This window comes from Equus quagga, chromosome 2 (assembly GCF_021613505.1).
Source record: "Equus quagga isolate Etosha38 chromosome 2, UCLA_HA_Equagga_1.0, whole genome shotgun sequence".
Classification (NCBI taxonomy): domain Eukaryota; kingdom Metazoa; phylum Chordata; class Mammalia; order Perissodactyla; family Equidae; genus Equus; species Equus quagga.
The window spans coordinates 22665961-22683316 of record NC_060268.1 but is presented as its reverse complement, the minus strand read 5'-3'; the positions used below and the strand labels follow the sequence as shown (position 1 = coordinate 22683316).

The following is a 17356-nucleotide window of genomic DNA, read 5'->3' as shown; positions in this document are numbered from 1 at the left end:
TCCTGTCTTGGGGCCAAGGAGGATGAAGCAGGCACAGAGTTACAGATGATGGTGGGGGCAACAGGTGAGCTCTGCCCAGGAGTCCCTGAGGGCCTGCATTCTTCCTGCCAGCTGGAGAATGGAGCCACTGAACCTAGTCTGAGGCCAGCGCTCTGCCTCTGACGCAGCCCAGGCCAAGTCCTGGGACCAAGTGCAACATGGTGGGCTTGGGCCTGGTTGGCCGGTATGGTAGAACAGAATTACTCCAGGATGCATGGCTGAGAGGGCAGAGGGATCTGAATTGCAGCAATCGCTTCAATTTCTACACCCACCAAATGCAGATTTGTGTGGGGCACCCGAGGAAGAGGAAGTCCACCTTCCTGGTAAGGCCCCGGGCATCTGCCAACACTGCCCAAAGCAGATGGGCCTGGGTGGTACTGACCAGTTGGAAGAGATTACACCTCCACAGCTTCAGTCTGCAGCCTAGACCTGAGTGACATGGGGGCTTTTTCTGAGGAGTCTGATCTCTAGGGGATTGGAGGAGCACTGGATACAAAGGTACATGTGTGCAGCCTTATCCTGGGGAAGGGAAATGTACGATGACTTGGTTGAGCTACAGACAGTAACCACAGTCAGAACTGAAGCCCAGCGATGGAAAGATCCAGAAGCTTGACTTCTGCACCTCGCCAACCTCCTATCTCACAAATCCCGCATTGATGGAGCCCAGCTGTTCATATCTTCTCTGAGGGCTGTGCCTTAGTGCAGCGGGAGTGCGGGAGGCCTGACTTCATGTCCCTTCCTCACCTCATCCACAAGGGGACGCCAAAGGCCCCCTGGTGTGTCACCATGAGGCCCAGGCCATCGTCTCCTATGGAAATAGGATGGAGACTCCTCCAGCAGTCTTTGCCAGGGTTTCTAGCTTCCTGCCCTAGATAAGGAGAACAATGAGATACTTCATACAGAGGGATCCCACTGAGACTCCTCCTGTAACTCAGCCTTCTACTGGGCAGAGGCCAGCTTCACGGGGTTGCCAGAGCCTAAATAAATGACCATGTCTAGAGAGGAAATATCCTATTTCTCATTTGCTCAGTCAACAGGATTCAGTACACAACAAATATATGCCAGGACTGAGTCTGAACAAATCCAGGATTATGGAATCTCTTCCTCAGGACAAATCAATCCCACTCAATTTCTTGGAGATCAGTATGGGCTTCTTCCCTCCTCAAAACCCTCCATGCCCCCATCTCCCCTCCCTCCATGGTCTTTGGAAGGGATAGAAGGACATCTCTCTCCCTAGGGAAAGTCTCCCCACTCCACCCCTTACCAGAGAACCCCTAATGGATATTCAAGTACAATCCAAATTCCATATTGACCGCACATTCAACCAATGGGGATCAAAAAGCCTATGATGGTAGCGTCCTATTGAACATGGACAGTTTTTTTTTGTCATTATTCCCTAAACAATAACTACAGTATTAACAACTATAACATTTGCATTGTATTAGGTATTGTAAGTAATCTAGAGATATTTGAAATATACAGAAGAGAGGATGCACATAGATTACATTCAAATACTTTGTCATTTTGTACAAGGAATTGAACAGCTCTAGAGTTTGATATCCACGGGTACCCTGGAACCCATCCCCTTGGATACTGAGGGATGATGGTATGCTCTAAAATTGTGTGCCATTGGTGTGTGTGGGACAGGCAGAACAAAGGACAGAATTGAAATGCCATACAAAGCCTAATTTAATACATGGTACAGGAGGCATCCCAAATCACTGGGAAACAATAAACTTCTAGTAGATGGTGATGTACAACTTGGTAGTTATTTGGGGAAAAAGAGAAAGTTGGATCCACTCTTCACACCATAATCTAAAATAATTCTCACATGTATCAGAGATCTAAATGTAAAAAAAAAAAAAAAATACAAAACTAGAAGAAAAACAAAAAAAGATTTGCTTGCTTAAAAATAGATAGCAACCTACCATGTTCACAGCAGCACTATTCACAATGGCCAGAGATGGAAGCAACCCACGTGTCCATCACACCCAGATTCATTCTCCTAAATCCTTCACCACACCATCCCCACTGTACTGTGGACCAAAGCTCTCATTGTCAATGTGACGAGGGTCTGCTTCTTGTTTTGATGCTCTGAAGATACACAAAACTCCACACACAATGCTCACCAAAATAAAATGACTTTTAGCCTAAAGATTAGCCCATATTCAAAGAAAAGATTACATAAGTCACTTAATTTAAAATCATGCTTTAAAAACTTTCTTAAGGTAACTATATAGAAGATTTTTCTACCTACATCAAAATGTGAATTACTCTTACAGTTAATATAGAAACTGATAAATAATAATGCACATCTGAAATTACACAAATTATAAACCATTATGACTTCAGAAGTAATTATTCCAATTATTCATAAAAAAAGAAAAAAGTATAAATTACTCTTTGCGGTTTGCCATTTACCACCTGCACTTTTGCAGTTTCTGTGATCTTACGTGGAATAATCACTGAGGACATATTTTGTCAAATCCGAGTGACTATACACAGAAATTCTCTGGTAAATGTGAAGATTATTTTATGAGTTTTGCTTATCAGAAAGTCATTAGCCTAATATTCAATGTAAGCCATTTATCAACAAAATTTTAATCAACAATACCTTTTTGACAATGCCCAGGAACTCTCTGTATTTGCTATCATCTACCCAGAGGAAGTCTCCTTTACTAGCATGCTCTGGAGGAGAAAAGTCTCTTTACTAAATGTTTGCACTGGCAAAAGGAAAGAAAACTTGATGGGGGGAAAGAGCAGTCACAGAGTCCCCCATTCAGCCCTTCTTCTCTGTGACAATTACTTACAGCCCCAGAGCACCGCCCAGTCTCAGGACTCAGTCCCAGGAAACACCCAGGGCAGACATGTCCCACTCCCATGTCTTTCTCTGCCTGTCAGCACTTCCCAGGCAGCTCTCTGCCTCCAGCTGCTCTGCTGAAAAGCTTTCCAGACATCATGGTGCTCACCTCCAGGAGAGAATTCCTTCCTGACCATCCCAGAGGCCAGCCCCACCACCTTGCATTGCTCTGCACTCTTCTCTCTTAAGGAAACCTCAGCAGCAGAGCTCTGGAATTAGTGTTTTGCACATTGACCTCTAGTGCAAAAGGACACAATTCCTCCCACTCTTTCTCCAGGTGCAGACTGTGCATTAAAGTCACTACGGACTAGACTGGTAAGCCGTAAAACTGTGACAAGCTCATGCTTAGCAACCTCACCTGGAGCTAAAGTAGATTTCTGGTCTGCAGGGAGCACACACTGAACTCAAGCACATTTGTCATCAACTCTCCTCTAAGGCTCCCCTCCTGGCCTCTTCTTACCATTCTACTACTCTCCTTAACACCCCGTCTCCACCCCTCCCCCATCTCCATGCTGCAGCCGCACACCCAGGCTTCTGCCGTGGTCTGAAACTACCCAGAAGCTGATGGATGACTGGGCTCTTGGCTAACATGTTTCAGGTGAGACCAGAGCCGGGCACTGTTTGTTTTTTAAAGTATGCTCTTTGGTGAGGAAGTTGGGCCCTGAGCTAACATCTGTTGGCAATTTTCCTCTTTGTTCTTTTCTCCCCTAAGTCCCAGTACATAGTCATATGTCCTAGTTGTAGGTCCTTCTAGTCCTTATACGTGGGATGTTGCCACAGTGTGGCTTGATGAGCAGTGTGTAGGTCCATGCCCAAAAGCCACACAGGTGAACCCTGAGCCACCAATGTGGAGCCCGTGAACTTAACCACTTGACCAAGGGACAGGCCCCAAGGGCACTCTTGCATGAATACAGAAAAAGGGCTCAGGCTTCAAATAGTGAAAGACTAAAAGGGAAAGGATTGGGTCCAGTGATGATATTTTCAGAAGCACCTTGATGCTAATCACACCCAAGGCAATGTGTGGTGATAGTCAGGCTCTTTGAACACCCAGAATTCAACCAAGGTGGGGAGCATCACTTCTGACTCAGGCCAGGGTCCCCCAAAGCCCTATTCATTCCTTCAGAGTTGCCAGTATTTCCTCCTGGTGAGTGTGGTCATGCTGACTCAGCAACACCTAAGAATGGGGCTATTACAACACCTTCAGCACTTGGCAGAGAGCCCCAGCCAGGCTATCTCTGTGACCCATCCTTGTCTCAGTCCTACCAAGGAATTAGCTGACCCCAGCGCTATTGTTGACAACAATTCACTGAAAGAATAGAAACTTCTCCAAGGGGCAAAGGTGGGCCTCTCCATTCCATGCCCCACTCACTGGTAACCAGGACTTGGAGAAAGTATTAGGATTGCACATGAATCTAGCTGAAGGATAGCTGAAAGGGAGCAATATAACTTTCCATACTCCAATCCTAAGAATGGTTTTCTATCCCAAGAGCTATTGTCTACATCAAAAATAGGAGAGTTTGTGAAGGGTTTCCTAGGTGTCCCCTTCATCTTGTCCCTCTACTGCTAAGCCATTCAGCCCTACCAGGTCAGATATCCAGAACATAACTAGGCCATCAGAGTATTCCATCACCACTACTCCAATGGCCCAGGTGGTGAATGGTTCCCACTCAGACCCTTCCTGCCAAATTCCCCATCTCACCCTGATTACCCTTCCTTTCTGTCTGCCCTCATTTTTCTGAGATCTCAATGCCTTAGGAAGTTAAATCCTTGTAGGAGTTCAGAAACCCATGTGGACGTCTCCCACACACATACAAGCCAAAGCAAATTTGTGTATTATTCACTCCTATATCAAACACACCTTTATGGGTATTTCGTATGTGTCCAACTCAGGATAGAAGAGAAAGCTACTAGAGTATTCTGCTTGATCAGGTCCAAATATTCAGGTCTTAGAGACCAGCCTCATCCTGGAAGAGAACAAGACACAGGGGTCTGATATAGTCAAGGACAAAGAAGCAACAAGCATAGGCAAGAGAAAGTGTTTTCCATTTCTTCTGGACTGTCTACCCTAAAGACAGAACATTTCCCCGTGAGATGTATCTGAAGTATGGTTGATTCAGGCCAGAGGTGACTTCCTCATCACAACAGGGAGAAACTGAGAACTAAGGAAGGAGACGGGCCATGCCACAAGGCCGCCATGCTGTCCATCGAAACCAGGAACCCCATCTCAGTGTTTAGTGGGCCTGATAAAGGGCTCCCTTGCCCACCATGTCCACCTCCACAGACTATCCCAGGCCGTAAATATCCTGTATTCTGGCCACGAGACTTGTCCTCTGGTTTCTAGAATTCTCCTCAGAGCACCAGACCAGGACCCCACAGACCCATCCTCAAGTTGAGATTTCTCAGACCTAATGCCAAGCTAACCTGTCAAGTAGTGAATGAGACCAGACAAGTGGAGGAAGATCCCATCCTCCACCCTACTGAGCAGCTGCACTGAGGATCAGCACTAGGGATGTGGTTTCTGGAGGCAATGTCGCTTATATTCACACTTCTCAGGGCAGGGAGTTTTGTAGAAAGACCAGAGGAACAGTACACAGTCACTCTTTGTTTGGGCTGGTCTTTCCTTGGAAATAAGAACAAAGGCCATCAAGAGTCTCAAGCACCTCTCCATTTTCCCTGATGTCTTTAATACCCCGTCCAGATGAGGAAATTTACTTCTCATCTCTCTCTTTATCCTCCAAAATACTAAAAGCTGTGGAGAACCAGGTCTCTCTCTCCCACCTGAACACATTCAGGAGACGTTAGGAGGAACCTCGGCTTCATCTTGGTGGTCGGGCAGAAGGATGAATTCAGGCAGGCTTGTGTGCCATCGCTTGCCCCTGCCCAGCTCTTCCTCTCTCCTTCCACTTCTCTTCAAAACTCTCCGTTCATTACTAGTTAAAATAATAACTCTCCTTATTAGTTTATCTACTGCCTAGTAAGGTCCAATTCCTGAAAAACAGGTAAATCTGAAGATGAGACCATGCTCAAAGCCCTTGCATTTACCTAAGAATCTCTTGGAAATTGATGCAGACACAAAGGACAATGGTGATTCCCTGGGACTAGCAGGAGAGGGCAATGGGAAGTTCCTATTTCTTGGGTTCAGAGATTCAATTTGGGAAGATGAAAAAGCTCTGGATATGGATATAGGTGATAGTTGCATAAGAATGTGAATGTATTTCATGCCACTGAACTGTACACTCAAAAATGGTTAATAGGGGCTGGCCCAGTGGTGTAGAGGTTAGGGTCACTCACTCTGCTTCGGCGTCCAAGAGTTCACAGGTTCTAATCCTGGGCGTGGACCTACACACCTCTCATCAAGCCATGCAATGGCAGCATCCCACATACAAAATAGAGTAATATTGGCACAGATGTTAGCTTAAGGCCAATCTTCTTCACATAACCAAAAAAAGATCGACGGCTAAATTTTATGTTCAATGTATTTTACCATGATTTAAAAAGCAGTCATAAAAATGAATCTCTTGTAATACAAAAGGAACAATGCTCTAACGGTAGAAAACACTTCTTGTAGAAAGTGGGCAGTGATCTCCTCTGCACATATATGGTACCATTGGAGCTACAGTTTCCTTTTGAGCATTCAGGTTTCTAAGTCATGTAGAAAAGGCACAATGTCTGGTTCCTGTCACAGACAGAAGTAGCTGCACACCAGCATTTCCCCCTACTAACATGACATAGAAGCAGCAGCTGTGGGGAGAAGGAGCCAGAGGTCTATCTGGAGAGAGGGCTCAGCTGGAAATGAGACCATGAGATCTAGGGTAGAAGGGAGGGAGCAACAGGGAAAATCTTGCCCATTCTTCTATGATACTTTATCCTTCTTGGAGTTTCTTGAGCTTCTTCTGGGTGTACATTAAGGATTATGGTTTGTTTGAGGTTTATTTACACCAAAATTGAAAAATGTTTAGCCATTATTTCTTCAATTTTTTTTTTCTCCTTTCTCTCTCTTCTCTCCTTCTGGGACTCCAATTACACGTATATTATATGTGATGTCCCACACATCCCTGACACTTTGTTCACTTCCCGTCTTTCTTTTCTCTTTCTGCTCACTGAAAAGTTCTAAAGCAATTACAAATTTAGTAATGAGAGCCTTAGGAGAACAGCCAAGCTTCTCTCCAGACACGATGGCTATGCAGAGACACAGGTACCTTCTGCCCTTGGTCAGAGCAGCAGAGTCATGATCAGCTAGGTGTGGGACCAATGAGACAGGGGGCCAAGAGGGGCAGAAGGAGAGCAGAGAGGGGCAACTGCTTGCCAATATGATCTGGATCCAGGGGGTACCCTGGGAGACCCGGGGTCTGAGTCATTTGTAGAGCAGACATGCAGCCCAAGGTAGTGTCCCAATAGCTTAGAGGAAAATTCTCAGAAAAAAATGTGGTTGCACAGCCAAAGTACAAGGAACCAGCTACAGCAATTGTGAGAACTCTCATGGGTCTCTTGACAAGATGCACTCAAATGATAAGCACTAACTTTGGGCCAAAATTACATTCTATCATCTTTGATTTTCTATGCTTCCAAGACTTCATAAATATTATTTAATAGGTACTTAATAACCCAACATGTTAACATGCAATTAATTCATAAGTCACTTCAACATTGCTAAACAGATTGGGGTTTCCAAATCGAGGGTGGGGAGGAGGCCTAAGCCATCAAATGAAAGGAACAGTGATATCTCCTAAAAGCTACAGCCACACCTGGGAGAGAGAAGGAAAATGAGGAGACACTTGATATGTTCCACCTTCTGGGTAATAACTGATCCAACAGATGCAAAGCAGCATAAGCATTATGCCAGTTTGAGAAAGACTTGAGAAGTCTTCTCATATGTAGATTAAATTATATAAGAACAAAGAAAAAGAATTTAAACTTTCAGGCTTAATGCTGTTACTCTAAGTAGCATCATGACTTAAAATTTCTTCTGTCCAAAAGCAAACAACCTTCAAGCATCTGTGTGCAGAAAGCTCTGAGAGCAATCATGCCAGGTTCCTCACCAGGGACAGGCAGCCTCGGGGGCAGAAACTTTGCCTACATCAGGGTCTTCACTGGGGCATCAGAATACCCATGCCAGATGGGACAGGAGTGACTAAGGGAACTCAGAATGAGTGGCAATGCTTTGTTTCTCCTCTTTCATTCTCTATCTGCATGGCCCCACCTACTTTAACAGTGGGGCCTCTAAAGCTTTGAAATATCAAGAAGTTGAGAACAACATTAGCTTTATCAGGACAACCTGGCATCACAGAGTGACCTCAAGTGCATTTCTCATTCAAACCCCTCCTCTCAAGCTCTCCTATTCTGTCAATACCTTCTCTTCCTTGCATTCTCATCAATGCCCCATCTGTACTTCATCTCCAGTCTCTGCTCCTCACTCTCATACTTAACAGTTTGAAGTTGCCTGAAACTACCAAGAAGTTGATGGATGACTGGGCTCTTGGCGAGTGTGTTTTACGAGAGACCAGTGCTAGTACTTTGGCATTTGCAAAGAAAGAATAATTCTTTGGTTAAAAAAAAAAATGAAGCTCTATAAAGAGTAGGATTGGATAGATGCATGTTATTTCAGGAAGTGCACAGTTGCCTAATTACAAATTCAAGGCAGACTGTTGTCATATTCATACTCTTGGAGCGTCTCAGTTAAGGCAAAGGGACACCATTTCTGGCTAATCCCAAAGCCTCCAGAAAGCCCAGTCTCCACTAAAGGAGTCCAGGATTTTCTCCTGGAGAATGTGGTCTCCAAAGATTTTGGCTCCCGCAGAACCTTCACCAAACAGCCCTGTCAGAGTGAGGGGAAGACAGATGTAAGGAAAGCTCTTATCTTGAGAATCAACAAAACTGGGAGGAAATTGGTGGACACCAGCTGACTCCTTCTTTCACCTCTAGGATTGAAAAGCCTGAGAGGAGAAGGCACACAGCACTTCAGACCTGATCAACCTTTCCAAGAAGATGCTGCTGCCCTGTTCTGGTTGGCCAATCTCATCACCTCCAGGGCTGAAGGAGGTAAGTGTCCCTGTAGAGAATCAGAGGCCTGGCTTATTCCAACACTGACACTTTCACAGTGTCCCAGTGAGGCTGCCATTATATCCTTCCTTGCCTCAGTCCATTCCCAGAAATTGGAAGATCTCCAGATCTGTCACTGGCTATGCAGTGTGGAGAAACTACAGAAAGGAAAGCTCCTCCTAAGGACACCTGGTGGATCTTCTCCCCCCAAGGGTCACATCCTTGTCACCTGGAAAATGACTTAGTATTAGGATAACACATGATTCTAGTGGAAGGGGAAAGCTGAAAATGAGTGCTATAACATTCTCCATTCTCCAAACCTACCAGTGGTTGTGTATGCCAGTAGCTATGGTATGGATCAAGAACAGAAGATCTAGCTAATGCTCCATTTCCTAGGTGTCACTTTCACTTTCTCTCCATTCTTTGGAGCCACTCAGCTCTCCCAGGGCAGATATGTAAAACCCAACAGAACCATCAGAGTGTTGCCTCACTGCTGCTCCCACCTCCCTAGTGGAGACTGGCTGCCACCCAGGCCCCTCTAGCCCATGTCCCCATCTCCCTCTGATTTCCCATCATTTGTATTCTACCTTCTGGGTGACTTAGAAAGTTAAAGCTGTGATGAAGTTCAGATTGCATTAAAACCACTCCTCCTCTGCTGTTGACCAAAGCAGATTTGAGGACTGTTCATTCATGTACCCAGCAAGCATTTATGGGATGTGTACTATGTGCCTGGACCAGACGGCAAAGAAAGAAACCAGAGTATTCGGCTCCATGAGCATAAAATGTTCTAATCTAGACCAACCCACTCTGGAGGTAAGCAGGTCACAGGGGTCTGAACAGCTTGAGGAAGGACAAATTCACCAGGCTAGGCAAGAGATATCAGTTTGCATGTCTTCTAGGAGAGTCCCCTTAACATGTATATGAAGTGTGTTTGCTCCAGAACAAGGGCTGAGCGCCTCATCTCTACAGGAGGAAACTGAGAACTAAGCCAGGAAACAAGTCATGCTGCAAGCCCGCCAGCTGCCCTCTGAATCCTGCAGCCACCTCTCATTGTGTTGGGTCCCAGAGGACACTGCAACCACCCCAGCCTCTGAACATCCCATGGGTTTAGGCCACCAGGTGGTGCTCAGCCCATGTTTGCCATGAACACGGAGATCCAGGGCAATTTTCTCTTTCAGGGAAGATCAGATGGGTCAGAGAGGCCAGACCACAGTCCCTGCCCTACGTGGCATGTGTACTTTCCCACAATATCATAGATGGTGGGAGTGGATGTGGGGAGTCCTGGTACAAGACGACATTGCGACAGGAGCTCACTGCAACGAAAGATGAGGAGCACAGATTAGTCCTTATCTTCCTGGGATTCCATGGTAGCATCTCAAGACCTGGAACTCAGCAGAGTCATTGAGCACACAGAGCTCAATGACCAATCAGAGGAGCAATCTGATCTGCTGAGACCAGGACACAGTGAGTGTGGGACTCAGGGGTGGACTGTATGGAGAGACATCTGGATGGAAAACAGGCTGCTGAAGAACCAGGTTGGGTCACTGCTGTCCAGCCAAGAAAGGTGACACTGTCCACTTTTCCCTTCCTCCCTATCTGACTCAGCTGCAGGTGTGCCTTAGGCTGGAACTTCAACCTGTCTTTCGGAGACTGAGTTCTAGCTCCTGTGATTTACCCAATCCAGCTTTTCTTTAGAGAAAGAGAAGTGTGATCCTGGGTGTTCACAATATCAGAAAATTGGAACATAACCAGCAGGTAATTCCGCTGCTCACAACCTTCCCTCACAAGGATTATAATGATCTTCAAAGGTCAACAACAGGGGCTGGCCCCAGGGCCGAGTAGTTAAGTTCACGCGCTCCACTGCAGGCGGACCAGTGTTTTGTTGGTTCGAATCCTGGGCGCGGACACAGCACTGCTCATCAAACCATGAGGCAGCATCCCACATGCCACAACTAGAAGGACCCACAACGAAGAATATACAACTATGTACCGGGGGGGGGGGGGTTTGGGGAGAAAAAGGAAAAAAGAACAAAGGTCAGCGACATCATGCTACTGAATGTACCATCTTGCTGAATTTCAGGTGCAATTGCACAGTTCACGAGGGAGCAGACAGCTCAGTCAGGGTCTCAGTCCCCTCCTCTCCTCCACCCTGTCTGCTCTCCTGGGCCTATGTAATAGGAGGGGGCTTGGGAGACTTCGGGCAGGGAGTGGGGGCAACCTCACCTGTGGATCTGAGCCCGGCTGGAGGGCAGGACGCGAGCTGCCATCTTTCACCTTTCTGACCAACTGCAAAGCAAGTCTCGCCTCAACTCAGCTGTGAAGACCATCATCCTGCCACAGAGGGAGGACTAGGTAAGGCCCGGGCAGGTGTGCAGTGTGGCAGTGTGGGGACAAGTGGCAAGTGGTAAAAAGGAAAACACACTGCGGGAGTTGGATCTAGAAGTGCAGAATGAGCAGAAGTGCAAGGACTTCTTCAAAAACTACAAAAACTCCATCCAGCTGTGTGTCGGGAAGCCTAAGGAGAAGAAGGCCACTGCAAGCCTAAGGAGAAAAGAATCTTCCCAAATTGCCCCATGGACACAGTGAGGCTCAGGTGGCATTGCCAAGACTTCTCTCACCCAACAACCAATGTTTGACCTGGGTCCACTCATGGGTCGAGGCTTGCTGTTCCCAGGATGTTTAGCCCAGGCATCTCCCTCCAGCCAATCTCTTGACCTTTTTCCATGGACAACAAGACTAGGGCCTTGGACTGGGTGGAGCTGGAGAAAGGACACAGCCAGGACACAGTTTCATGGTGCAGGTGGATCTCAGGGTATCCACCAATCCTCCTGAAACTCAGAGCCAAGGTGAATGGTGACCACTCAGCCACTACTTCTCTGAACACCTGGGCCCTGAGAGGGGGTCAGGAGAGCCCCAGGGAGAAAAGGATGCTGAGCAGGGTGAAGCCAGAGGGATCAGACTGAGACTTCACCCTTCTCTGTGCACAGAGGCACTCCGGGGGCACACTCATGTGGAACAATGTGGCCCAGGGCATTGACTCCTTTGCAAGAAAGAATGGGAAGCTTTGACATAGCTTCACCAGGATCTTGAGCTTACTGCCTGGAGAAAAGCACAATACTTCAGGCAGCATGCCCAGACTCAGGTGTCCCCAGGATTGATCCGTCCATCTTTTCAGGGGCAAAGGCCAGAACTGCCCTGGGCAGAGTGGAGGGGAGGGGAGGCTGCCAGGAAATTAATAAACTCCAATCTCTAGAGTGGAAATCGTTGATTCCCAGTTCAATCACCATAATATGCTATAGTCTACAGCTTATTGAGCAAATATTTCTTCTATTTATCAAGAATGTCTGTTTTATATGAAAAAGGATTCAGAGAAGTAACCTCATTTTGAAAACATCCACCTTAGAGAAGGTAGACCATGAAGAAGTAGTCTGCTGAATGCCTGCCATCCATGAGTGTGTCTGACTATGGGAAAATGTACGCTGAGTGGAAAAGTATTAATACTCATAGAGAAACACAGTAGAAGCAGAAAACAGCAATAAGAACATTAAAATTCCTGAGAATTCCACCACCCAGTCATCTTCATCCTTAACGCTTAAGCAGGTTGCCTTCCTCTGTTTCCTATGTCTTCATAGGCTGCTGTTCCTTCAGCAGAATTGGGGTTAGGCCATTAGCACTCATGATGCCTCCCTTTCCATGACTTCTTCACCTCTCGTCACACTGGTGAGAGTGTTGGGATAATCTCTTTGAAAATATTTATAACTGTCAGGTGCAGGGACATCAGAGCTGTGGTTCACTGCACCCCAGACAGACTCCTTAGTGCAGAGGAATTATAGGACAATTGGCATCCACTTCCCCATCGCCAGGCAACAGTGACCCGTGTCTCTTGAGACGAACCCTCTCCTCAGCTACCAGGCACTATGATATGGGTAAAAGTCCTCACCTCGTGCTACAAGACCCAAGCATAAACCAATCAGACCCTTCAATTCTGACAGACTCGCTGATGGTCTGTTTTGGTCCAAGGAATATCAAGCCCAGCAACTTTGCTCAAAATCGTGGGAAAAGAGAAGCTCTGTTTGTCACAGAATATTTACACTGAAAGAGGGGATTCTAAATATTCCAAAATACAACCCTAGACTGGTGGCCAGAGAGCAAAAGGGGTTACCATTGGGGTTTGGGTGTGTCCAGCTCTACATGCTATTAAGGCAGGTCCAGCCTCTATCTCCCACCACCAAGCAGACTCCCACTACAGCCTTTACCAGCTGGTCCCACTAATTCTCAGTCTACCCCAGCTGACCGCCATCTTCTCAAGTGGAGGAGCCATCACGCTCATCTCCCTGGAGTTACCTTGCTAAATAATTATGCATGACTTCGTCAGGATGGAAAAAGAGCCAAGAGCTGAGAAAAAGACATTCTTGATTCGGTCACTGAGGAGCTCCTAGGCTCCAGCTCCTCTGCTGACTGCCGCAAATGTTCCCCTTTCTTGCTCTTTCTTCTTGCTTTTACTTTGTGACTCAGCACTGGGAGTTTAAGTGTAGTGACACTGCTTCTGTCACCTACCCAAAGCCAGAGAACTTCAACAAATCACCTTGCAGATGATGCAAGAAAACCAGTAGCACAGGTGGAGGAAGTCGGTAAGTTCCTGGGCCACACCCCTGCCTTCCTCTCCCCGACCAAGTATTTAGAAGGAAGAACCACCAGCAGCTCTGACCTGGGCAGACTTTCAAGGAAGATGCAGCCACTCTTGCTCTTGTTGGCCTTTCTTCTGCCCTCCAAGTCTGCAACAGGTGTGTGACCATCCCCATGCCAGAGGCTCCAGCCCATCTCAGAAAACCCTCTGGACTCCTGATCCTTCTATCCAGCACACTCACTGATTTTCCTCAATTTCAGACGAAGAATTTTCTAGAACCCAGCTCCCATCCTAAACAGACTAACAAGTCTGATGCTGCATAGACATACAACAAGGATGGCAGGAAGGAACGGTGTTCACTAAAAGATTTAGCGTGTGAGCCTTTTTCTTATCAACTGGAAAGTGGGCTGTTCACAGAAAGGCATTTGGCAGAGGAAACTGAGCTCTAAAAGGTAAGTAATTAAAATCCCTCAGTCCAACTCAGGAAAGGGCAGATCACACAAACCAGCTGCAGTAGAGGAACTGTCACTGGAACCAGCTAAAAAAAACACTTTCACTTCTTGGTGCCCTCACCCCCTCCCCCTTCCCAGGAGAGGACCCCAGGGAGCGGTGGATCTCAGAAGGGGCTGGATGACTGCTTGTGGGGCTGTCCAGTTGCTTTGGCTCTACCAGAGGCTGGGGACCCCCGTTTTCCACCCCACTTCTCCCTGCCTTCCCAAGGCATAGGCTGCTCCACACAGGGCCCTCCCTACATGATGATGGCCTTCAATCCCACAAGCACGATCCCCACCAAACCTCAGCAGAAAGCTAAGTGAAGGCCATTCATTCACACAGTCAAAAAATGTTTACTGAGATCCCAGGACAGGTTAGCCTACAGGACACGAGGACTGTAGAAAATCCAACTTCATAAGCTCATGGACAGATTGTTAGATACGGGCACCAGTCAGGACCTTAGCAAAGGCTCAGAAGGGTTGGGAGACTCCCTGACACAAAAGACATCAGCAGAGCCCTGTCCACAATCCCCTGGGGCTTCACCATTCTGAAGACAGCTCTCACCCCTCCCATACGTGGTTGAAGCAGGACAGGGACAAGAAGTACCATCCTCCACTGTCTCATAGAGGGTTTGGAGGCTCCACATTCGGAAAAGGTTATTCTGCTCCAGGGAGAACCTGGGAGGACTCTCGCCTGGTTTCTGCAGGGCACTCTAGACCCTACCCCCAATCGTCACCTTCCGGAGCCTTCCCTCCTTACCACAGCTGCTTACAGAAAGCCCATCTTCCAGTTTTTCTTTTCAGGAATTGTCATAGGAGGACATGAGGTCAGGGCCCACTCCCGCCCCTACATGGTGTTTATTCTGGTTCCCATGAAGCGGAAGGCCAAGAGGTGTGGCAGTGTCCTCATGAAATTGGACAATGTTATGACGGCTGCTCACTGCTGGGGAAGGTGAGGGGCCGCAGACAGCTGACACCTCCTGAGTCCCCAACAGGGACCCCTGTCCTCTGCCCGTGGACAGCAGCCGAGGGGATCTCCCTCAGCTTCTGGTAACTCAGTGCCAGAAAAGCTCTTGAGAGGAGCTATCTGAGAGTGTGTCTGGGCCATGGAAAGAGAGAAACAGTACAGGGAAGCTTTGCAGTCCGAGAGTCAGAGGCGAGAGCAAGTGGCTCAGTTGAGAAGAGAGACCACACTGGCCAACTAAAGCAGCTGTGGAGGATGAAAGCATGCATTCTGGTCAAAAGGCAAACTCAGAGTCCTTTCACAATATTGCCTGAGGGCAAGAGAAAACTTCCAGAAGCCCTCCTCTCAGTGTCCTTGAGAAGCACAGGACACACAGTCACTTAGAACCAGGCCTTTGTGTTGTCTCGATTTCCCCTAGCTGTAGCCTTGCCCTGCGCCAGCTGTCACCCTCCCATCATGGCTCCAGGGCTGGATCTCCTGCAACCCATTGCCCCCACATCCCCACTCTCCTTTCTCTGAAGCTCAGTCAGGGTGATTCTGGGGGCCCACAACATCCTGATTCAAGAGAGGACCTGGCAGGTCATCCCTGTGAAAGAAACCATCTGCCACCCTGACTATATCCCTAAAGACTATTTCAACGACATCATGATACTCAAGGTAAGGGAACTTCCCTGCTGCTCTTGCTGTCCTGGGTCCAGATTTCTTCCCCTCCCACTGTGACTTGTCCTTCCCATCCTTCCCATCCTGGCCTCCTGATGAGTCCCAGTGGCTCAGGGGAGAGGGAAGTCAGTGCAGCCCCATCGCAGTGTCCAGGCCCAGGAGGCCAGTGGCTGAGCTGGACTTTCTTGCCTCTTCTCATCAGCTGGAGAGAAAGGCCAGGCAGACTGCAGCTGTGAGGACCCTCAGCCTGCCCAGGGGCACAGCGCAAGTGAGGCCTGGAGAGGTGTGCAGTGTGGCCAGCTGGGGGAAAGTTGCCCCAAATGGCAGAGTTTCCAACACACTCCGGGTGGTGGAGCTGACTGTGCAGCAGGACGAGGTGTGCGAAGCCCGCTTATATGATTATAGCAGCACTACCACTCTGCTGTGCGTGGGGGACCCGAATAAAAGGAAGTCTTCCTTTAAGGTGAGACTGGGCATCTGCCTAGGTCAGCTTTGGGGAGAGGGGTGTTTCAGGACCTGGAGACCCAGGCAGTAGGGACTCCTTCACCCCCTAGACTCTGATCTTTCTCCCGGTAAGAGAAGCAGGGCGCAACCAGAGTGGGGAGTCACAGGGCATCTGGGAGCCTACTAGGCGCCTGAGATGCATCCAAACATGGTGCTCCATTCAGAAGATGAATTTGCAACACTCTGCCCCAACCTGGGCAAAGGTGTTAGAAAACCACTCCCTGGGTGTGCAGCAGTCAAACCAGGTGGCTCCTCAGAGCTGGCTCCTATCTTGGTTAAATGGCTCACCCTCCATCCTGAGTGTCATCCTCACCTGCCTGCTTCCATGTCCTTAAACAGTAGACAAAGCACAGTCCCACAGCGCCCTCATGGGGAGAGGACCTGGGACCTGGGGGAGGAGAGGCAGCCGCCCCTTGAGTGAAATGAAGCTGTGACAATATCCAGGGTCAGAACTGGGCAGCTGAGGGGCCCACAGGGGCCTGCCCTGCTCTCTGATCTCCCACGTGGAGGCCAGGCCAGGGGGCCTTCACTGAGATAGCGCTTGAGATGTCAGGGGAAGCACAGACTCAGTCCTCCCCACTCTGTCCATAGGGGCACTCTGGGGGCCCTCTTGTGTGTAACAACGTGATCCAGGGCATTTCCCGTGGTGGTCTAAATGACGTGACACCTCCATGGGTCTTCACCAAAGTCTCGAGTTTCCTGCCCTGGATGAAGGAAACCATGAAATCCTATGAAAAGCCTCTAACTGTAGGAACCAGCCCACCTTCTCTGGAGCTGATGCAGAATGACCCTCATTCACAGGCACTAACTCGGTCCTTAGAAGGCCAATGACACAAATCTGCCGTTTCCTGCTTCCTCCTCTTCTCCCTCTCACCACCACCTCCCCCAAACCTCATGCAAAGCTGTTCCCCAGCTCCTTCTGACCCACACCTTCCTCTGGGCCTGCCCTTCTGCCAGGACTGCAGCTGAGCACCATCAGGAGAAAACATGAACCTCTCTGGTCCTGGGGCTCAGGGTGAACTTCTTACCTCCTTCCCTGTGTTAGACGGCAGAGAGGAAGGGGGATGACACCATGGGTCTGGGACAACAAGCAGGCAAGCCTGGGGTGGCAGCTCAATGGCATAGCCCCCAAACTAGGGAAGAGAGAGGCTGCCTAAGCAGGACATTTCTCT

General features: G+C 48.2%; 1 protein-coding gene across 1 annotated transcript; it reads left to right on the top strand.

Moving 5' to 3' along the window:
• The first annotated feature begins 13640 nt into the window (after positions 1–13640).
• On the top strand, positions 13641–17015 carry LOC124234970 (granzyme B-like). The gene is made up of 5 exons (XM_046652679.1): positions 13641–13722; positions 14861–15008; positions 15542–15677; positions 15883–16143; positions 16776–17015. The coding sequence occupies exons 1-5, from the start codon at positions 13668–13670 to the stop codon at positions 17013–17015; spliced, it is 840 nt and encodes a 279-aa protein (XP_046508635.1). The 5' UTR covers positions 13641–13667.
• Positions 17016–17356: the final 341 nt, after the last annotated feature.